General features: G+C 37.1%; 1 protein-coding gene across 4 annotated transcripts in view; it reads right to left on the bottom strand.

Annotated features, from left to right (window-relative positions):
* Nucleotides 1-20,529, bottom strand: part of slc6a2 (solute carrier family 6 member 2) — a 177,319-nt gene that overhangs the window by 11,712 nt on the left and 145,078 nt on the right. For all 4 annotated transcript variants that reach the window (XM_072547392.1, XM_072547393.1, XM_072547394.1 and 1 more), the window contains 2 exons: nt 15,449-15,548; nt 4,596-4,696 (listed from right to left, as the gene is read on the bottom strand). In XM_072547392.1, the coding sequence (XP_072403493.1) occupies nt 4,596-4,696; nt 15,449-15,548 (201 nt within the window). The remainder of the gene's footprint in view (nt 1-4,595; nt 4,697-15,448; nt 15,549-20,529) is intronic.

Genomic DNA, 20,529 nt, shown 5'->3' with positions numbered 1-20,529 from the left:
GCCTCCAATGCTCCAGGGAAAACATGCATGGAAAGAAACTTAATGTGAGTAAGTGAGTGAAATGTTCTACAGTTTTGCTTCATTCATCTCTAAACACAAAAATAAACTTTCGTGAAGTGCTCTTTCTCAGGATTAAAGAAATTGGTTGGCTCCATTATGGGGGAAATTATTTCTGGTGGAACAGTTAAGTAGTTATTTCCTGCTTCATAATGTTGTTATTTTAATGTCATTTCATGGTCACCAATACCTGTGTTTTTTTTTCAGATCTAATTTCCAGATTGCACTTCTATCCTTCATTTGCAATATTTACTTGAGAGCAGGTTAGATGACAGACCTCCCTGTAATTGACAGGCTATAATGTGCTTTTGTCCAATAAATGAGAGAGATAATTTAGTTGATCTCTTGTGGGTTGAAAAGCCTGTCGTCATTATCTTTCCCACTGCATCAACTTATTTCGATATGGAACTGCATTTAGCAGTTGACTGGGGTACATGTCGAGTTACCAAATTGATGATCTTGTATCTGCAATGTCCCAGTTGGGAAGTGATTATTCTACTAGAGGAATATAGTATAGGAAAATGATGAAGGAGAATGGTCTGTATGGGGACAGATTGTCAACATCTGTTTAATAGCACACATTGTTTGCCAATTTTCCACAATGACCACATCATCATTCCTAGTCCTGTCACATAAAATCTGTTACTTAACAGATGGCTTGCAGAACTGAATGTCAAAGGCTGCACATATTCTTTTGCAAAGAGGCAAGGTGTAGCCAGCGAAATGCCAGAGTAGTTAAATTCAATAAGACACATGTTACCTTGTTTTACAATTTGTTTCTGACAACTACCAGCTGTATGCCTAAAGACCTGCCAAAAACATACTGCTGCTATTAAAGTAAATGTGACTAATTATATAACCTTAGGGGAAGGTCTTTGTAAGAACCAAATCTATAAGGCATATACATCCCATTTGTTGGATTGCACAAAGAAATGGCCTAAAGAATTCTGCTGATTTAATTAGGTGTAATTGAAAGCCTTTTTTATATATTATACTTAAGAATTCACTCACCTTCTGGAAAAATGTTGTTCCAACTATTTAATTAAAGTGCTATTTGACATTGTTCAGTATTCCAACAGCCGCTGGTCGATTTAGCTTTGAATTACATTGTCTTTAATGAACCACCTATTCTGTATTTCCTTTTACTTTACCCTGATAATGAGCTGAAAAAATGCATGTACTAAATCCATGCCTAAGGAAATAAATCTAATTTCATCAACAACTAACATGCAGCTAGGACTGGAATTAAACTACTATTGGTAACTTTCAGATTGAAGGTAAACACAAGAAATATTTACAGGTTGCAAACTAAAAGACCAGTATGAAATGCTTAAAAATCAAATAAATAATTAAAATGGAAATGCAGGGCCAGATGATGTGTTGTACCTGCACTATGTCAGAACTGGTGGGCCCTGTTGTGGTTCATAGTGATCACATCTATAGCAACTGTAGGTTGTTTGAGGAACTCTAGCTCCGAGCTGATGAGCTGGCATCTGATTTTCAAACATATGTGTCACGTCTAAGGATGGGGAGAGTTACCTGGATGCTGTGTTTCAGGAAGCAGTCACGCTGTTTCAATTAACTACCTTAAATTCAGTCAGTGGTCAGGGACAGAAGAATGTAAATAGGAACGGTTCAGGTAGTGGGATCTAGGAGGTAGTGCTTGAGCTTATCTAACAGGTTTGAGATTCTTGCTCCTTTCATGTTTGAGACTGGGGGCTGTAGGAAGGATGAGCAAACTGCACAACTATTCATGTTATACATTAATGGTCTGGACAAAGAAAGTGATGCATTGTTGCTAATTTTAAAGATGTACATATGTACGTATATATACTGGCCATATTGAATGCACTGTTTGTACAGTAAATATTCTATGCCATATTGTTCATCAATGCATCCATGTGCTAAAGATATTCTACCATATCAACAAATAAAGTCATTTTGCCTCAGGTGATGTGGCTCAAATCCAGTTGTTAAATGCTGAACATGCTATTGTGTCTGAATTTTCATAAGGTGAACCTCTGCATTATTGTCAGCTCCAGAAGCCAGAATATTGATCATACAAACAGAGTATTCAATGCAGCCAGTGTACGCTGGCATTTACATGCCATATAAGCCTCCTCTTACTCTCTTTTCTAATTCTTTCAGCCCAACCCTTAATTCCAGAAGTCCCACCCTCAAAATATGACACCTATTAATTTCATGGGTGGTGGGGATATTGGGAATAGGGGTGGGTTCCAATTTCTATATGCATGGTGCATGAAGGCAACAAAATACATTAAAAATGCAACTGCCTGAGGCTAATCTGATTTGTATTTGCTGGTGGATTACCCAAATAAATTACTTGTCCATTTCACCTTGCTCGGACATAGTTTAAAACTATTGCATAGTCCTTTGGAGAGGTAGAGTTTTCCTTTGCAGAGATATATGGCAGACGTAATCAACACTTTGAGAATAATAGGCTAGCCTTTAGAATTGTTAAAGGTAGACTAGAATTGTTAAAGGTAGACTTGAGTGTGAGAATACAGTGCTTAAACATATTGAAACTGTCAAGAGAGCTATTAAGGAATCTAACATTCCTACTTTTTAAAATATTTGATGGGGGTTGAGGAAGAAACTATCTGCTGTATTTAAAAAAAATCAGTACTTGCTATTTTACTCACTCTGCCTGCTGGCATAAACCTTTGGACTATCAATACAGGGATAAGTAATGGCATCGCTGATTTTATAACCTTGAATTATAACAATGAGCTGTATTTCATTGATAGTTCCAAGACGTTATAAACTCTTTTTGAAGTGGGATTATGAATTCTTAAATTTGTGAACACAGGCTGTCTAAGCATGATCAGCATGCTGGGCACTGCAATCAGTTAATTAGATGTGCCATTTTACATGGTTCACCAGTCATTTGGATGCATACATACCTATATACCCAACATCACACCAACACCAAAACCTACAACTCACATCATTCTTATATATGCTGGCAAAACATATTATTGGCTTGACTACAAAATCTGTTGGTGGTAGGCACCACTCATATTTACTACAAAAAAATAGCGTGAGACAGCCAGCTTCACCTGTTGTTCAAATTTTAAGATATCTTCCCCTTTCAGGATTGTCAGAAGTTACTGGGCACTGTTTGTGACAAAAGTAGTGGCCACATCCTTTCATGAGTTTTCATCTAGGTAGCCATTACCTTACAGGATAACTTTGATGTGCCCAATCTTAGTATCAAGATTATACGGTGAGTAGATTGCGAGGATCCCAGTCATGAGATTGTGGATAAAGGTGATTTTGTACCCGTTGAACTATAGGAACCTCAACACGTGTACTAACCAGTGAACTTAGGCTTTTGGTAGATAGTAGAGAATCCAGTGGTAGGTTTCTCAACTAAATAATAAATAATGGGGTTAGATTGTGATGGGGTTAGATAGAGGAGAATATTTTGGCAAGGAGGGGAAGAGGGAGCATAAGAATTGTGTATTGGGTTTGGTGGGGGTGAGAGATGAGATTTGGAAAGCTGTTTATTGTTTTACTGTTTTGTTTCCATTTCATAAACAAAGTACTGGTAGACCTGTACAGGTCCTCACAGCCCAGCTCTTCACCTCGCAGCTTCAACACTGTTTCCAGGGTCATCCACCACCATTCCTATAAAACCTAGCTCCCCGAATCTGAATCAGTGCTTCCAAGGCAATTTCTCCTGGCTCAGGTCATGAGAGGCAAGAATTACCCATACTGGGCTGCACCATCATTAGAGGTAGAATCTCAGTCTTTGCCTGTTAAATCTAAATTTACAGAGCGTACAAACTCTGAACTCCTATGTATTGACAAGTGTTAAGATTTTTAGCACAGGATTCTCTTAAGTATTTAAAACGGACAGATGTATGGTTACAGAGAGGAGTGGTCACAATGGGATTAGTTTTAGATTGCTCCAATAAAGAATTGGTACTGGCTTGATGGTCTTTTTCTATGCAAAATTCTTTGACTCCTTTGTTCATCCTTATTCAGTCAATTAACTCATTCATATGGAGCAAATCCAATATATTAGGATCTAGAGATATTAGATAACTTGAAAATTCCACAAAAGTCTCCTATCTAAATACACCTCTGAATTTCTCCCTTAAACTGCCCCAGTTTTGAACTATGCTATATCACTTATGGCCCATTTTGCATTCTCTTAGGTCCTTACTCACCCTCACAAAATGGGAGACAAGACAGTTTCCACAATCATAACTTGTGCTTGGTGGGAGATGTGGCGACAGTGAAATGGGACAAGTGCACAAATGTTTTCTACCAGACTCTGTGTTTGTGGGATGTGTGGGAACTTCATCCAGAACTTCAGTAATTGCCGGGTGGACATGAGGGACAGGCACCTCTTTAAGATTTAAACCATTGCCTGAACTTCACCCTCTTATTATCCCATCCAAAATACAAAACTGTCCCTTCGCAAAGAAGCAGACAGTCTGCCACCTGGGTTGAATTGAAGTTTCACATTGTATTAAGACATCGGGCTAACTTTACTATTGCTTGCTTACCAGTAAAAAGGCTGGGCTAACAAACTTCCAGCAGAGCCTCCAGTAGAGACCTGGTTTGAAGCCGGTCATTCGCCTGATATCTTCACTGAATCTGTCAACTCCTAGAGCATAAGCAATTCGAAAACACATTAGAACATCAGCTAAATCGTGGGTGGGACGCTTAACCATCCTTTTCAATTTAGTTGCCACAGAAACAATGCCATTTTATTTCAAGTCACAAAAGAAACAGCAATCTAATTGCCCACTTGCAAGCGAACATTATAATTTCTGCACACATTCTCTACATGCAAGGAACCAGCTTTACAAAAGGATATATAGTCGAAACTAGAGCTGTGTTTCCTTCACTTAACAGTGACTCAAGGACTAATTCAGCAAAGAATAAAATGTGGATAAGGTGTTGAAGATAGCTTGGGAGCTTTTAAAAAAAACAAATTCCACAAATTACCCTTAACGTCCCTCAGGGTAATTTCTTCGATTAAATGGAAAGGTTAAAACCTGTCAAGGTTATTGAACAACAATAAAACAAAATGATTCTTAAATTCAAACCAGATTGATAGAACTAACAGGCAACCCTTGGCAAAGGATGCAATCCAAAGATTTCAAATAAGAAATAATTAGGCAAATAATTTCTGCAAACACAACTCATTTATCAAAATGGAGAGAAAATGTTGACCATCATTCAGAGCTAAGAATACTCAGCAGAGTAAATCTCTGAAAAATGCACTTGAAAATGGCAAAAGAACTTGTTATAACCAATGACAACCATGAGAACTAATGTCTCATTAATTTGAATTGCATTCATGCTCTGTGCTCAACTCATGGCATTAGAGTCAAATATTTAATCCCCCAAAGAATTAATGGGGTAGTCAATTCGTTGCTGAGATTAAACAGTTTGCAAATCTATCATGAAACATTTGCTTTGCACCTATTGTGATTATAGTCCAGTACAGTAAGTGGAAACAAAAGCATTGTTAAACTGTTTCCACTCAATTTCACACCTCTCATCAATTCAAGATTAATTTGAGGACTTCAGTCCCAGTACATGTAAAGAGTATCAGCTGTAGATGTACCAATTACACTGCAGAGTTTTTTTGCATTCATATGAAGGAACAGAAACAGTGTAACTAAACCATTAAAATAAATGATGCAACTGCGCACAATCCTTTTAGTTCCTCATTAAGACAAGATTTTCTCTTTTGGATTACTTACGCAAAACAATTAAATTATTTCAACTGATTTAGCCTGCTGCACACTGATTTATCACAAATGTGATAACTCTAGTTTACAAGAAATTTCAAATCCACACGTGTGAAAAATCAATTGATACAAATACTGTAAAAGTTTAACTAGGTGCCAGTCAACAAAACTTCAATCCATTTTTATCTTAGTCTTCAGAAACTGCCATTTAGAAGGAATTATCTACAGAAATAAGATAAGCAATCTAATTTTAAATGCAAGCAAAGCAAACTTTTATAGTTATCCCAATCTCAATCTTCACCGTAGTTAACCAGTAAAAATTAAACTGAGACCAGTAAGTATTCTTTTATTTTAAATAGGATTATATTTGGTATGTTTAGTTAAATAAATATGAATAAAACTTACCTTGTAGGTTTTTGTGCTTCCAAAGTGTGGCAGCTGCTGTCCCTGAGCAAAGCCATCCTGAAGGGAAATCTCCAACAAGAGTGTAGCTCTTTGCGAATTGAAGGTAATCAATTCCTCTTTCAGGCATGGGCTCTGGACATTTTCTCTTTCTTAAATTAGTGTGGTTGATGATATACCTCGAGATGGAAATGTGCATACACAACTTGTCTGGTATCTTGGAGGTTTAATAGGCAAAATTCTTTAATTTTTAATGGGTATTTATGTTATCACTCCATGGTCAGTTGGTCTCTAATCAAGTTTTCAAGGCCAAATTTATTATGCACCCCCATTTTTCAATACAAGAGAATTCCAATGCATTTTAAAATAACTTCTGGATTTACTTTCTCATACTTTGTGGTAAGACAATTTATTATCATGGTATTCAAATAAAGAAAGTATTTTAAAAGGTATTTTATTTACTATGGAATGGTAACAGTTGCGAAGAAGTAGACTTATGATATTTACACTGGCTACACTAATAATGGATCCTGAATGATAAATTGATGTTTGGAAGACCAGGGACTGGATTATTATTTGTCAAAATAAGAATACAGGCCTTGCTCTGTTACTTCAGCTGTTTAGTGCAAACTAACTTCAAAATGGTTCAGCTGGATTAATATTACTTCTTAAGGCAAGGTACAGAAAACAAGGTGCCCTAGACACAAAATGGGTTTGCAGCCATTTTACATCTTCTCTGATTTTTGTATCAATTGTGCCCTAGCAAGACACAATTAAGTTTTGACTTTCAGAAAACTATCGATTTGAGCAAGTAAATGGAATAAAGTATGCCCCAAGATTATAGTAACTAAACATTTAATGCTTTCATCTGAGATTCTGCTCGTAAGAATTTTAACTTAAATCATAATTTATTTAAACTAAAAGATTAGTGATGCCTTCTATGCAGTGAATATCTACTGAGCACACAATGAGAACCATATGGAGCAATAAGAGTGACTCAACATTGATGTAGATATGTAGGTTCCAGTTCCATTTCACATGTTCAACCTGTACATCAACTGCATAAGGGTCCTTAAAACATCAGATTATACTGAATTTAGAGTTAACCCCCACTGTATATCTGGAATGTCCAACAAAGTGCTCCAACGATTTGTATACGTTTCAAGAGTGAATATAAGGAGAGAGCAATAAGACATGTTTGCTGAACTTCCTATTCCCGACAGAATCATCACTCATTTCAAAGTCTTCCAAACTCTATCCTACATATTGGATCATTTTGTTTCAAGCATTGAAGTCCCACATAAACTGGTTGAGTTTTGCAGGTAGCCAATGCTCCTTCACCTTGTCCCAAATCCTTGGCACCCTCAATGGATCATATACCAAATCTTGTTAAAGAATATTTAAAACTGACTGATCATGTCTTACAGTGCAAAGCGCAGGGGAATAATAAAACTGGCAAATCTCCCTCCAAGCATCCTGATTTGGAACTTTAATGTTATTCCTTCACTGTTGCTGTGTCAAAACCTTGTAAATGCTTTCCTAACAGAACTGTGGATATACCCACACTACATGGATCAGAACAGTTCAAGAAGGCAAACCACCACTTCCTTCTCAAGTGGTCAAGGGGTGATCTTACAGAGGTTTATAAAATCATAAAGGGCATGGACAAGTTGAATAGCAAAGGTCTTTTACTTAGGGTGGGAGAATTCAAAGTTGGCGGGCATAATTTTAAGAGGAATGGAGAAAGATTTAAAAAGAACTTGAGGGATAATGTTCTCACACAGAGGGTGGGTTGCATATATTGAATAAATTGCTAGAGGAAGTGGTAGATGCAGTTCCAACCTTTAAAAGACATTTGGACAGATACATGAATATGAAAGGTTCAGAGAGATATAGACCAAATGAAAGCAAATGGAACTAGTTTAGTTTGGGAAGCTTGATAGGCATGGATGAGTTGGATTGAAGGGTCTGTTTCCATACTGCATTACTCTATGAGCTATAAATATTGATTTTGTCTGTGATGCTTTCATTCCAGCTACTTGACCCATTACACAGTAATCACAGTGTTGGCTCCATGACCACATTATAAGCCCCAGACCAGTATCTTACATTGTAATTCCACAGCCTATTTCACTCTATCCAACTTCTAACTCTAACAATGCCATCTTCTGTGCCACAATTGACACAAAAATCAGAGGAGATGTAAAATGGTTGCAAACCCATTTTGTGTTCTTAAAACTCCAAATTCCCTCAAGGATGTAACTCTAATCAAAGTTTTTCTCTAAATTCTAGTCTCAAAGTTATTATTGTTCAGATTGGACAATGTTAATGTTTGGCCATGGGATATTCTCAGGGGAATACCCAATGTAACCATCAGGTTTTCTTACTTAGAGCATTATTGGATGTAGAATTATGTTCTTCTGGCCAATGACTTGTCAAAGCCTAAAGCTCATAAGTGCACAGTCTGAGACAGCTAAATTACATTCTCATATTTTTACAAACAAAAATACAAGCAAAAGTGGGTCATTCAGCTCTTTGAGACACTGCCATTCAATACAATCATGGTTGATAAGATTTTAACCTCAACTCTACATTCCTGAATATCCCCAATAATTTTTCATCCTCTTGGTAATCAACAATCTATCTACCTCTACCTTAAACATATTTAAAGATTCTACATCCATTGTTGTCTGAGGAAAGCAATTCCAGTGACACACAAGCCTCAGAAACAAAAAAAAAGGTTTCTTCATCTCTGCTTTAAATGAGTGATGCCTAGTTCTAGATTCTCTCACTAGAGGAAACACATCCTTTTCACATTCAGCCAGTCAAGTCCCCTCAGGATCTTATATGTTTCAATTAAGTCAACTCTCATTCTGCTAAACTCTACAGGATACAGGGCTAGCCTTTACAGGCAACCCATTAAGTTCAGGTACTAGTCTAGTAAACAAAAACGGAAATCACTGGAAAAGCTCAGCAAGTCTGGCAGCATCTGTGAAGAGAAATCAAAACTAACATTTTGGGTCCAGTGACTCTTCCTCAGAACTGAGTTTACTAGTCCAGTAAACATCCTCTGAACTGCTTCTAACATATTAATGTAATTGAGTGTGATTGTGACCAGTACTGTACACTACTCCAGATGCGGTTTTACCAATGCTGTGTTTGTCGTAGAGTCATAGAATCATAAAGATGTACAGCACGGAAACAGACCCTTTGGTCAACCCATCCATGCCAACCAGATATCCCAACCCAATCTAGTCCCACCTGCCAGCACCTGACCCATATTTCTCCAAACCCTTCCTATTCATATACCCATCCAAATGCCTCTTAAATGTTGCAATTGTACCAGCCTCCACCACTTCCTCTGACAGCTCATTCCATACCCGTACCACCCTCTGTGTGAAAAAGTTGCCCCATGGGTTTCTTTTATATCTTTCCCATCTCACCCTAAACCTATGTCCTCTAGCTCTGGACTCCGCGACCCCAGGGAAAAGACTTAGCCTATTTACCCTATCCATGCCCCTCATAATTTTGTAAATCTCCAACGCTCCAGGGAAAAAAGCCCCAGCCTGTTCAGCCTCTCCCTATAGCTCAAATCCTCCAACCCTGGCAACATCTTTGTAAATCCTTTCTGAACCCTTTCAAGTTTCATAACATCTTTGTGCTCCTGTTCATTCTACCAACTGCCTTAAATTGTAGAGAATGTTATACATTAACTTCACATTAGTATTGCTTGATACTAGCATCCTATGAATTTCATAACATTTCAACAACTGCCTTCCTTAATTATGATCTAACATTTCCCTACTGTTGTTGTATTTTGTGAATGGTAGCCACAGTTAAGTTAATTTCCTGGGTAGATGTCACACATAGTTTTTTTTGGTCATTTAACACCAGGGGATTTCCCTCACTTTGATTTGGTAAGTTTCAACTTAATGTTTGCACAGTCTAATGCTGCAAACCTTATGGAGCAACAAGAATAAAAACATGTGAGACTGACCCACATGCTCCCCACCCCTCCACCCCCCATTTATCTCTCCACCCTGGACGCTTCCTGCCGCTGTTCCTGATGCTTTTGCCTGAAACATTGATTTCCCCGCTCCTCGGATGCTGCCTGACCTGCTCTGCTTTTCCAGTACCACTCTGATCTGAACATCTGCATGAATCATTGCTTGGATGTGCATCTGAAATTGGTTTTACTAGTTCTGTAATTGGTTTATATGGGAGATTGTGTAAACTAAATAATGATCAAGTAGGTATCAATCACTGTCCCCATGTTGCTCTTGGCACAGGCTGACCAGCACAAACAATGAAACCCCCCCCCCCCCACCCCCTAGAGCCCCACGCCTGCCTGCTGTACTCTGATCTAGGCCCCATCCATCCTGGATCCTGCTGCCAGGCAGACTATAAATTCTTATTGTCAACCTAAATCAAAACCAAAAGAATTGCAAATGCTGTAAATCAGAAACAAAAGCAGAAATTGCTGCGGGAAGGGTCACTCAACCCGAAACGTTAATACTGATTTCTCTCCACAGACACTGCTAGATCTGCTGAGCTTTTCCAGTAATTTCTGTTATTGTTATTGTCAACCTAGTTCCTAGTCATTTCTTAACATGACAGAAAGCCCAAATGTACACTCCTGATAACATGTTGAGAAAACATTCCAATTCAAAACTTTAACCAAAAATGGAACTGGGGCGAGATATGAGCCAGAAAAATTGCTTCATTCTTGTGGTTACATCAAATGCAAATGACACAAATACACCTTTCTGATTGTGGGTGCACTCTGGCCTCGGCGTTCTGAGCAGCAGCAATTATCCTTCAATTGTTGCTGCAACACTGATGCGCATTTCTCTCTGGAACTTTCACAGTCTCTATCTGAGAACTTTGTCAGAGTGGAGTGGAGTGGATCTGGGAAAGACAGGAACATCCCCTTTTTATAGCAAATACTATGCAACGTATGCTGAGTTCTCAGGTCCAGTCTCAATGTTAGTGAATTTGTAAAGTAGGTGACTATAGTGACACGGACAATCAGGTCAGGTTGAGTTTAGGAGGTCAGTCAGGCAGGTTGAGAGGGGTAGTCAGATTGGGTTGGCAGGGGTAGCTGGGAGAGAAACACAGACTGGTCAGAAGTGTTGGTGGCTCATGTTGATAGGGCAATCAGGTGATGTGTGATCAGCCTATAATGGAATAAATGTGTGGTTACGGGGCTAGGCGCATTAAATTTGTATGGTCAAGATGAGGTTAAGAAGAGTTGGGTGGATGGTCAAGTGAGGGAGCTGAACAGGGTGGTAGATGGATGTAGTTGAGGATCAGGTGACTATGGTGGTGGGGAGAATCAGTAGTGTAGTTTGCCTGGTTGTTAAGGTCATTTCTGTGTTAATATTTCTTGGATAACTATTCTGCAGAGCTGTCTGAAGTATCCAATTATAACTGAGAATTGAGAACATTCCCAGAAGGTCCTGTGGAACAGGAGAATCATTTATTGGAATTGGATTTCTGAGTAATTCCCAAATAAGTCCATGCAGCAGGACTTCCACAGGGTATTAAAATACATTTTCAGCTTGACATCCACTTCCCTAATGGCCCAGAGACTAGATTATTTCACTGAGTTAAAGAAGAAACAAAATGTCAAGTGTTTATTCTTGCATTGTCTGTTTATATTTCAGAGCTGATTCCTGGAACAATTACTTTGTTATGATGATTCACAAAACTAAATCAGTTAATAAAACAAAAGAGATCCATACAGCTGTTGATGTGAATACTTCATAAGAGTGAAGATATCTTTCAAGCGGTGGTCAGATCTTTTAAAAAAATTTCAATGCATCTTTTCACACTTTCTTCCACTTACACTAGGCTAGGCAATGCACGTACTAATTAACAAATGGCAGTCCTAAAAATAAATAGAAATGCTACATTTAGGTTTTGAGAGTATTTCATAAGAAAGAGAAAATTGTTACTGTTGAACAATCAATGTTTCAAACTTTAGCATAACAATCATACATGTTAACTATGGCTAATCCTAAAGTTAAAACAACATCTTATTGGGGCAACTGTTTGACAACTGAAAACAAAACTGAGTGTTGGGTTCCAAATTGCTGCCTCTTTGTACACAAAATTAATTTGCATTTTTTTGCAGAACAGATTCATGCCTCTTCTAATTTGATAAATATTTTCAGAACTGCAGCTATGAGCTGACATGTAACAAATGAAAATTTACTTTTGGACCCAGAATAAAAGTTGGACTCATTGCCAAAGTTCTCCTTTAGCTATTGTTCAGTTTACGTCAGTTACATACACACATCCACATCTCACCAGCTAGATTTGAAACTATTCTAAGTGAAAACATACTCAAGACTAAATGCCTATGAAGTTACTCAGAAATAAGAATTATTTAGTCATTAAACTATTCTGCTCTCAGTTGCAAGAATTGGAAGGAAGGATAATTTGAAGAATCATGCAGTGTACACTTGCTTGGGTGAGGTCAAAATCAAAGCAGATTGAACTGCTCATATGCTTTCCATGACTGTTTGGATGAATTTTCGTTGACCGTTGAACTTACGAGCTGTTTTTAAGTTGAACTCAAAACAAGCTGTAAAGTATATTTGTTCAGTGTTTTCACTGGATGTTTGGTGAATATTTGACGACACATGGTGAAATGGAATACCATAAATTCTTCCCAAATGTTTGCTTTAAAATTGTCAAGATTAATATTTTACCACAAATAATGTGAAACATGCATAAACATTGAGTATCTTGATGAGTATAAATGCATACATGAACTTTATGGACTATGAGCTTGTTTTCAAAGAAAATTGAGAACGTAATTAATCATTTTCTTCTATGTTACAAAGACCAAGTCATGAATGATCACAGTTATTCACTTTGACAATGCATCAATTACTGCATCAAATATCATCTTGATTTAGAATAGGCTGCAGGTAATTTATTCAACACAGAGTACAAACTTCTGTGACTTCATATTTAAGTCCTTCTGATTATTTTCTAAATGATTTTTCAGATCTATAAAGGTGATATTGACACTTGCAATTGTACTGTGAAATGCCAACATAGTACGATTATATGACTTTCATGATTATGCTTAAATCCAAATGCCTCAACAATGTTCACTTTCCTTAAATGCTACTTATGGCTCGCGGGCCTTGACAATAATCCCGTGGGTCACTTTGACCTCTGGAATCTTCTTCCAGTCAAGAGGTAGAGGATAAAATGCCAGATCACATTATAAGCATACTTTAATTAATGCTGAGAGCTATAAAACAGTATCTTCATCTAAGCATCAGGTTATTTTGTGTCATTTGAAACATTAACAACATCAAGAAGCCTTGACACATCAGACATCTCAAATTGGAGCAGCTGCATGGCTGCCAATGCAGTAATTCTACTGGTATATAGAAACAGGTCTTGATTTGAGGAACATCATTATAATTATCAGTCTATTTATATTAATGTTCAAACTCATTTTAATAACAGTAATTAGCAAAATCAACCTTATTAAAAGAAAATACATCAATATTAATTATCAAAATCATCATTGTCCATGTAAAGATATCAGAATAATCTTATAAATGTTATAATGCCCTGCTGTGAAATTGTTGAAGTCTCTAATTTTGATCGTGTAGATTTATAACAATGTGTTATTGCATTGGTTTCAACATGCCACCAAATTATGAATCACACTTTTTTTTTACTTTGAAAAGGAATCAGTATTGATGCTGCAATGATGAAATATACAATTTCCTGCAACTAACACAAGACCTTTTAACGTACATCAACATTCTGTGTAAAAAACATCGACAAGAAAAACAGTTTTCACATAAACCAGGAAAATGTTTTTCCATCTCAACACCACCCAATTAATGATCCATGCAGATTCTGGTCTGTTAAGACCCAATATTTGATTTACAAGTGATTTATGTTTTGTACTTTATACAAATGTGAGTGATATGAAACTCTACATTCTAATGAAAAATTGTAATTATCAACCTTACACTAGTTTCTTTTTTCATATTCATTAAGGTTAATTTCCAAATTATCCTGGTTAGATTTGACAGTTTACTCAGCTTATCATAGCTAAATCAATGACAATGTATATCTGTAGAAAGGCTACTTTTTCCAAATGATGCCCTTTTTAATATAGATGTCAACACTTACAACAAACTTGCTATTCAGACATTAGGAAATCAAAGGTGTGCTCATTAGAAAGGCTGATGCATGGCATTATGGCTCTTTGATTCTGAATTCTAATATATCCTTTATCTTTTAAAAGTGCCATATTATGACCAACCTGAATTCTCTGTGATAAGGAGAACAAATCATTATCATTTTTCTAACATTGCAAGTCAATGGAAAAATGCTTACAATGTCTTCATAGATGTGGTTTTGCTGGGTTACACAACCATCTTGTTTCCTGCAGCTTTGAATTATTCGGCACACAATAAAATCTGACCTTTATTCTGCCAGTGTAGAAATATACAGTTGCAAAACTTTCTGTTTATGCTTTGACAATAGTCCAGTAGTCTGAGAAATGGTATGCTTATGGATAGAATCATTGGAATCATTGTTTGTCCTATTTCTCAAATGTCTTTCCCTCTTAATAAAGGTTACGAGCTACAATAGAGCACCATCCTTCTGTTCCTCCTCTCCAAACCACAATGAACAGTTATTGCTGAAAATGAGCTGAACTTAGTCAAATATCAAACTGATAATCTGGCTGAGAATTCAAAAGTCTTCTATCATAGTTGCCAGTACAAAATATGTCATACTATTCAATTACGCAGTATTGGACTACTTGTATTTTCAAAAAGATCATTGTGTCAGTACATTGAAAGTACATATTGTGGCTTAAAAGCTTAAACTGAAATCATATCTTATTAGCATTAAGATAAAAGCAAAATACTGCTAATTTTGGCTTTCAGATGAAATGTTAAAGACTGAAAGTACTTTCTTTTGTTCTCCACATATACTGCCAGGTATGTTGAGTTTTCCCAGGTTCTTCTGTTTTGTATTCTATAATATTTCTAAGTGGAAGTTAAACCTTATCAGTATTACAAGTTAATGGACAACATTTATTGTACACACAAAGTGTTAGTGCTGTCCACTATAGCCCTTGTACCATATTTCACTGATATATTTAAAGAGATGTCTAACACAATAGAATTAATTTGGTCAAATAAGAGTTTACTTTAACCCATTCAATGTTGCATTTCAGTAGTTTAAAACTGAGTGAAACTTACCATAAAACCAAGATACACCAATGGCTTCTATTAATACCCCAAATAGGATTGCTGTCCCTGCGGCAAATTGATCTAGTAACGTCAGCACATAAATTCCGCCCTATAGAAGTTAAAAAAGTACAATTCTTATGTTGCATATTTAATGTTTTCAATAGATTGTTCTTGGTAACAAATGCTAAAAATTATAAAAGCCCAAAATTAAACCATTCTGACAATATCCAATGTTATGCTGAAAAGTTAACATCAAAAAACCTTCAATTCACTGTCTGCAATTTGTACTACTCTGGAGCAGTGACTAGTTTTATGTAATGGGATAATTAACAATATTCATATTTTGAACTGCACATATAAATTTGAGTTCCTAAATATTAATATTAACCATAAGCACTTCCCTTTCACATGATGAAGTCATTAACATTCTATGGAGTTGATTTGTGATGATTGACTTGTATAACTAATGTGTGATTTCATTTAGTATTGTACAGATGAGCCACACTACGTAACAGTTTTCATACGAATGTGGAACTGTAAAGGTCCACTAATCTGGAATAAAACACAGAAACAGTCCAGGCATATACAATCTTTTCAGATCCAGCTCATAAATTCAGTATGGAATTATCCTGTCTCAGGGAACTGGATGGAATGTTGTTGAAGATTATAGTACCAGGATTTGCATCAAGTGGGAAGTGTGTTTTTTTTAAAAAAAGAAAATGCTGGACACTATATTAAAATCAATACTGAAGGGAAAGTCACCATAATCTCATCAGACTGTTATGGGTCATACCAGACCCCATCAAAATGTTTTATGAAGGTAGCCTAAGATCCTATCTTTTTCTTACTTTAAAAGGTAGATGTGAGTTGCCGTGGACCAGATGCGATGCAACTGTTCAAACTATTTGACATTACATAAAACACAATCTATTTAGACTATATAGTTAAAATACAATCACAAGAAATAGGGATTTAGAATAACTTAACTATTGGAAAACTTAACCAAATAATAGATACAGTACCCATTACTACTTAACTGTTCCAATAGAGTGACATCCTACATACACACTCTTTAGCAAAAAGGCAAATTCAGACACCAATTGCAGTTCTAAAATCCCAGAGGGAAAAAAATACCAAGAGAAGGTTCAGAGAGAATAGCAGCTAGAAATCATTCATTGAAGCTTCCAACTCTTTTAGATCACAAAGGCTTCAAGTTGTTTAATTAAGACATCTTCAGTAGCCAGTTCAGTATCTCTGTTACCTCTCTGCCCCAAAAAATGACAAAATAATTTTTCAAAGTGGCAGCACAGTCACAAGACCATAGTGCTGCTCTCTCATTAGAGAGAGATGATTGGTGGTGGTTCAGCCCAAAGGTTGCCATGCCTCAGGTGAGGGGACAGATCAAGAAGGGGAGCCCTTCATGGTCACTGTAACTAGTAGGGCAATTGAGCCGAGGCTGTTGGCGTCACTGCATTGTAAACCAGTCACCCACACAACTGAGCTAACCAGCCCCACATCTGTACTAATATGGACACCAGATACTGACAAATGGATGCTGCATCCATACCAATGCTCCAGGAAATCTCTCCAGTCCTCCTGCTTCTGATTGTTTCCATTATATAAGGTCATATCAGTCCATGTGAGACAAGTTACCAAGCCACCCTAAAATGTCTGAGTGCAAATTCTCAAAGTGCAACTAAAACGTCACATATATTCAATTACACAGCCTTGTTGCATCAGAACGTAACAAAGAATGAATGTGTATTTGCATAGTATGTCATCAGTTTCCCTTCAAACGGCTATCCATCCCATCAGCACTTGATACTTGCCTCTGTTCCAATGTGAAAAGAATGCATTTTCAAAAATGAAGATAACTGACTCATAACCTTATTAAAATCTCCACAGTCAGGAATCCTTCCCAAAGTGCTTCCTAGACACTTGCAAAATTGGATATTTCATCTCACCAAGATTATACGCATTACATTTGCTCATTGATGGGATGAAACACATTTGTTAACAAAAATGAACAAGATTAATGGAGATTTTATACTGTCCACAATATTTAATGAAATGACGCATAATGAAAATGTAAAAAATGTAAATTGTGTACTTATTGGTAACTTTGAAAGTCTGAGTATGCTTGGTACAAAACATGCTTTAAATATATCGCAGCTATAAATACAGTAGCTAAAAATAAACTGAAAATATTCTTCAAAAACTCACTTTGATCAAAGTTCCAGCAAATGCCAACACTAATTCAAAGTAATTAAGAAATAGATGTTTATTAAACAAACACTTTATTTCAGTTTCAGAATGTCTGACTAATGTGAGACCTAGAGTTGGATTGTGCTACTGCATCTCTCCTTGTGACTATTTAAAGATCTTATTTGGTTTCTTGTTAGAGGCCAACTTTTTTATTTGTTTAGCTGAACAATTATTATATTCATTCCACTATTAGCAATCCTAAATATGTCTCCAGAAAAAAAAATTAAAAGAGCTATGTGAGTTCTCCCATTATTTTTTAAAACAGTGTTTACCATCCTCATTCTTCATAAGCAGAGTTTGGTTAATTTAATATTTGTGGATTCAGTCAATTAGTTGGTTAAGTCTCTAATGTTTTCTTCACAAGGTCATTTGGCGTGGCAAGCATAATATTGCAGCATACTGTGCCAAGGGTATGGGCCGAAGACTGAAAGTGAGTGAAAGTGTTGCAGCTGTAGTCTGTTCAGTTTGTCCACATTGTAAACAGAAGTCCTGGCAAATCTTGTGAAACTTTGACCTTATGGTTTCTTCCAGCTGGCAGCCGTACCTTCAGCAGAAACCGGAAATTCATGCACAACAATGTTTCCATTGATCTTTCATTGAAATTGAAAAACTCAAAGGAAATTCCAATTGTAGTTTTTCAAAATGTTTGAATTTTACTTGTTTTAATTCACTTGAAATTTTGCTTTAATCCATCAAATATTATTGACAAAAGTTATGAAAATCATAACATTAGCAATCACATCACCAATGCCAATTTCTTCTTCCCTGCACAAAATCAAGGTGCACAGCTGTGTTAATTAATTTTTCCCCAACATTTCAAGTCTGTCAAATTCCTTACTTCAGTCTGTTCTTCCTTTTTCCTACAATCTTAAGTCTTTTAACATCTAAAATTTAGTATAATCTACTACTAACTTCCAGAGTAGCCTCACCTGTTTTACACTTCTCAATTCTGATAAGAAGCCACTCTACATACATTAGCTCTCAACCTAGATAGAAATGTGGAGCAGCAGGAGGCCCAAGTTGAACCAATGTCTCCTCATAGGACAGGACAGAACCTCCACCCTACCCTCTCTGTGACAAATACATCCTTTATTAGTATGGAGTTCAAAAACTGAATCCCAGCTGCGGACTCACCAAGGCTTGTATAACTGCAGTGAGGCATCCCTACTTCTGAAATCAAATCAGTGAAGGCCACTATACTATTTGCAGCATGGTGGCACAGTGATTTGCACTGCTGCCTCACAGTGCCAGAGACCCAGGTTCGATTCCAGCCTTAGTCGACTGCCTGTGCAGAGTTTGCGCATTCTCCCCATCTCTGTGTGGGTCTCCTCTGGGTGTTCCAGTTTCCTCCCACAGTCCAAAGATGTACAGGCAAGGTGAATTTGTCATACTAAATTGCCCATAGTATAAGGTACATTAGTCAGGGGTAAATACAGGGTAGGGGAATGGGTCTGGGTGGGTTACTCTTTGGAGGGTCAGTGTGGACTTGGTGGGTCGAATGGCCTGTTTCCATACTGTAGGGAATCAAATCTAATGTATCTGCCTTTCATTGGCTGATGTACAAGGACACCCAGATCTCTTTGTACATCCACACTTCCTAATAGATCATCATTTATGCTTTCTATTTTTCATGCCAATGTGTATAACTTCACATTTAGCCATGGTGTACCATGTTTACTCACTCCTTCAGCTTGCCTAAGTAAGTTTGAAACCTCCTTGCATCCTCCTCACAACTTACATTCCCACCCAGTTTTGTATTGTCAGCAAACTTTGTTGTTGCATTTGGTTTCCTCACCTATAGAAAGCAGAGAAATGGTACAGCACAGAAGGGAGTCATTTGGCCCAGCTTGTCCATGCCAATCCAAGGATACCCATATGTTCTTTCTAATCCCATCTTCCTGCACATGGCCCATAGCCCAGCATAAGACATAAGTAAGACATAAGAATGTAGGGGACCTATCTTTGTCTTTACTTATCTTTTTCTCTTTATTTAAAGAGGCTTCAATTTAGTTTTAGTTTCCTGTTATTTTTTTCTTATAATCTATTCCCCCCCATCCTGGTCAGACTTCTGGTCCTTTTTTGAATTTTAAAATGCTCCCAATCCTCAGGCTTGCTGCTTTCTCTAGCAATTTTATATGTCTCCTCATTTGTCCTAATAGTATCCCTAATTTCTTTTGTAAGCTATGTTTGAGCCACTTTTCATCTTTTATTTTTGTGTCTGACAGGAATGAATAATTGTTGTAATCTATGCAAAGGATCTTTAAACATGAAGCACTATCCACCACCATCACCCCTTTAGTAAGGTTCCCAATACACCCTTACCAATTGCTGTTCATACTCTTAGACTCAGGACGTTAGTTTTGGTCTTGACTATTTCACACCCCATCTGAATGAAGAATTCTATCATATTACCTTTCTGCTGTTTGTTTATATTCTTCTTTTCCTTTCTTTTTTTCTCCCTGCTCAGGTTCCCAACCTCTGCCATTTGAGGTTAAATGTTCCCTGACAACACCAGCAACCCACCCTACTTGCACCATCCCAATGTACCAGGAATCTGACACCCTCACTCCTACACCATTTCTTCAATCATGTATTCATCTGGTAAATCCTGTCACTTTTATTCTCACTAACACATGGCACTGGTAGCTACCCTGAGGTTCTTTGAGGTCCTATTTGATAAAATTTATATCCTAACTCCATATATTCTGCTTGGAAAACCATGTCCCCTTCTTCTACCTATATCATTGGTACTAGTAGGCACCATGTTCACTGGCTGTTCACCATCTCCCTTCAGAATACCTTAAAGACTCCGAAATATCTTTGAC

Source organism: Chiloscyllium punctatum, chromosome 26 (genome assembly GCF_047496795.1).
Source record: "Chiloscyllium punctatum isolate Juve2018m chromosome 26, sChiPun1.3, whole genome shotgun sequence".
Classification (NCBI taxonomy): domain Eukaryota; kingdom Metazoa; phylum Chordata; class Chondrichthyes; order Orectolobiformes; family Hemiscylliidae; genus Chiloscyllium; species Chiloscyllium punctatum.
The sequence above is the reverse complement of the archived record's forward strand: the minus strand, read 5'-3'. Positions and strand labels throughout refer to the sequence as shown.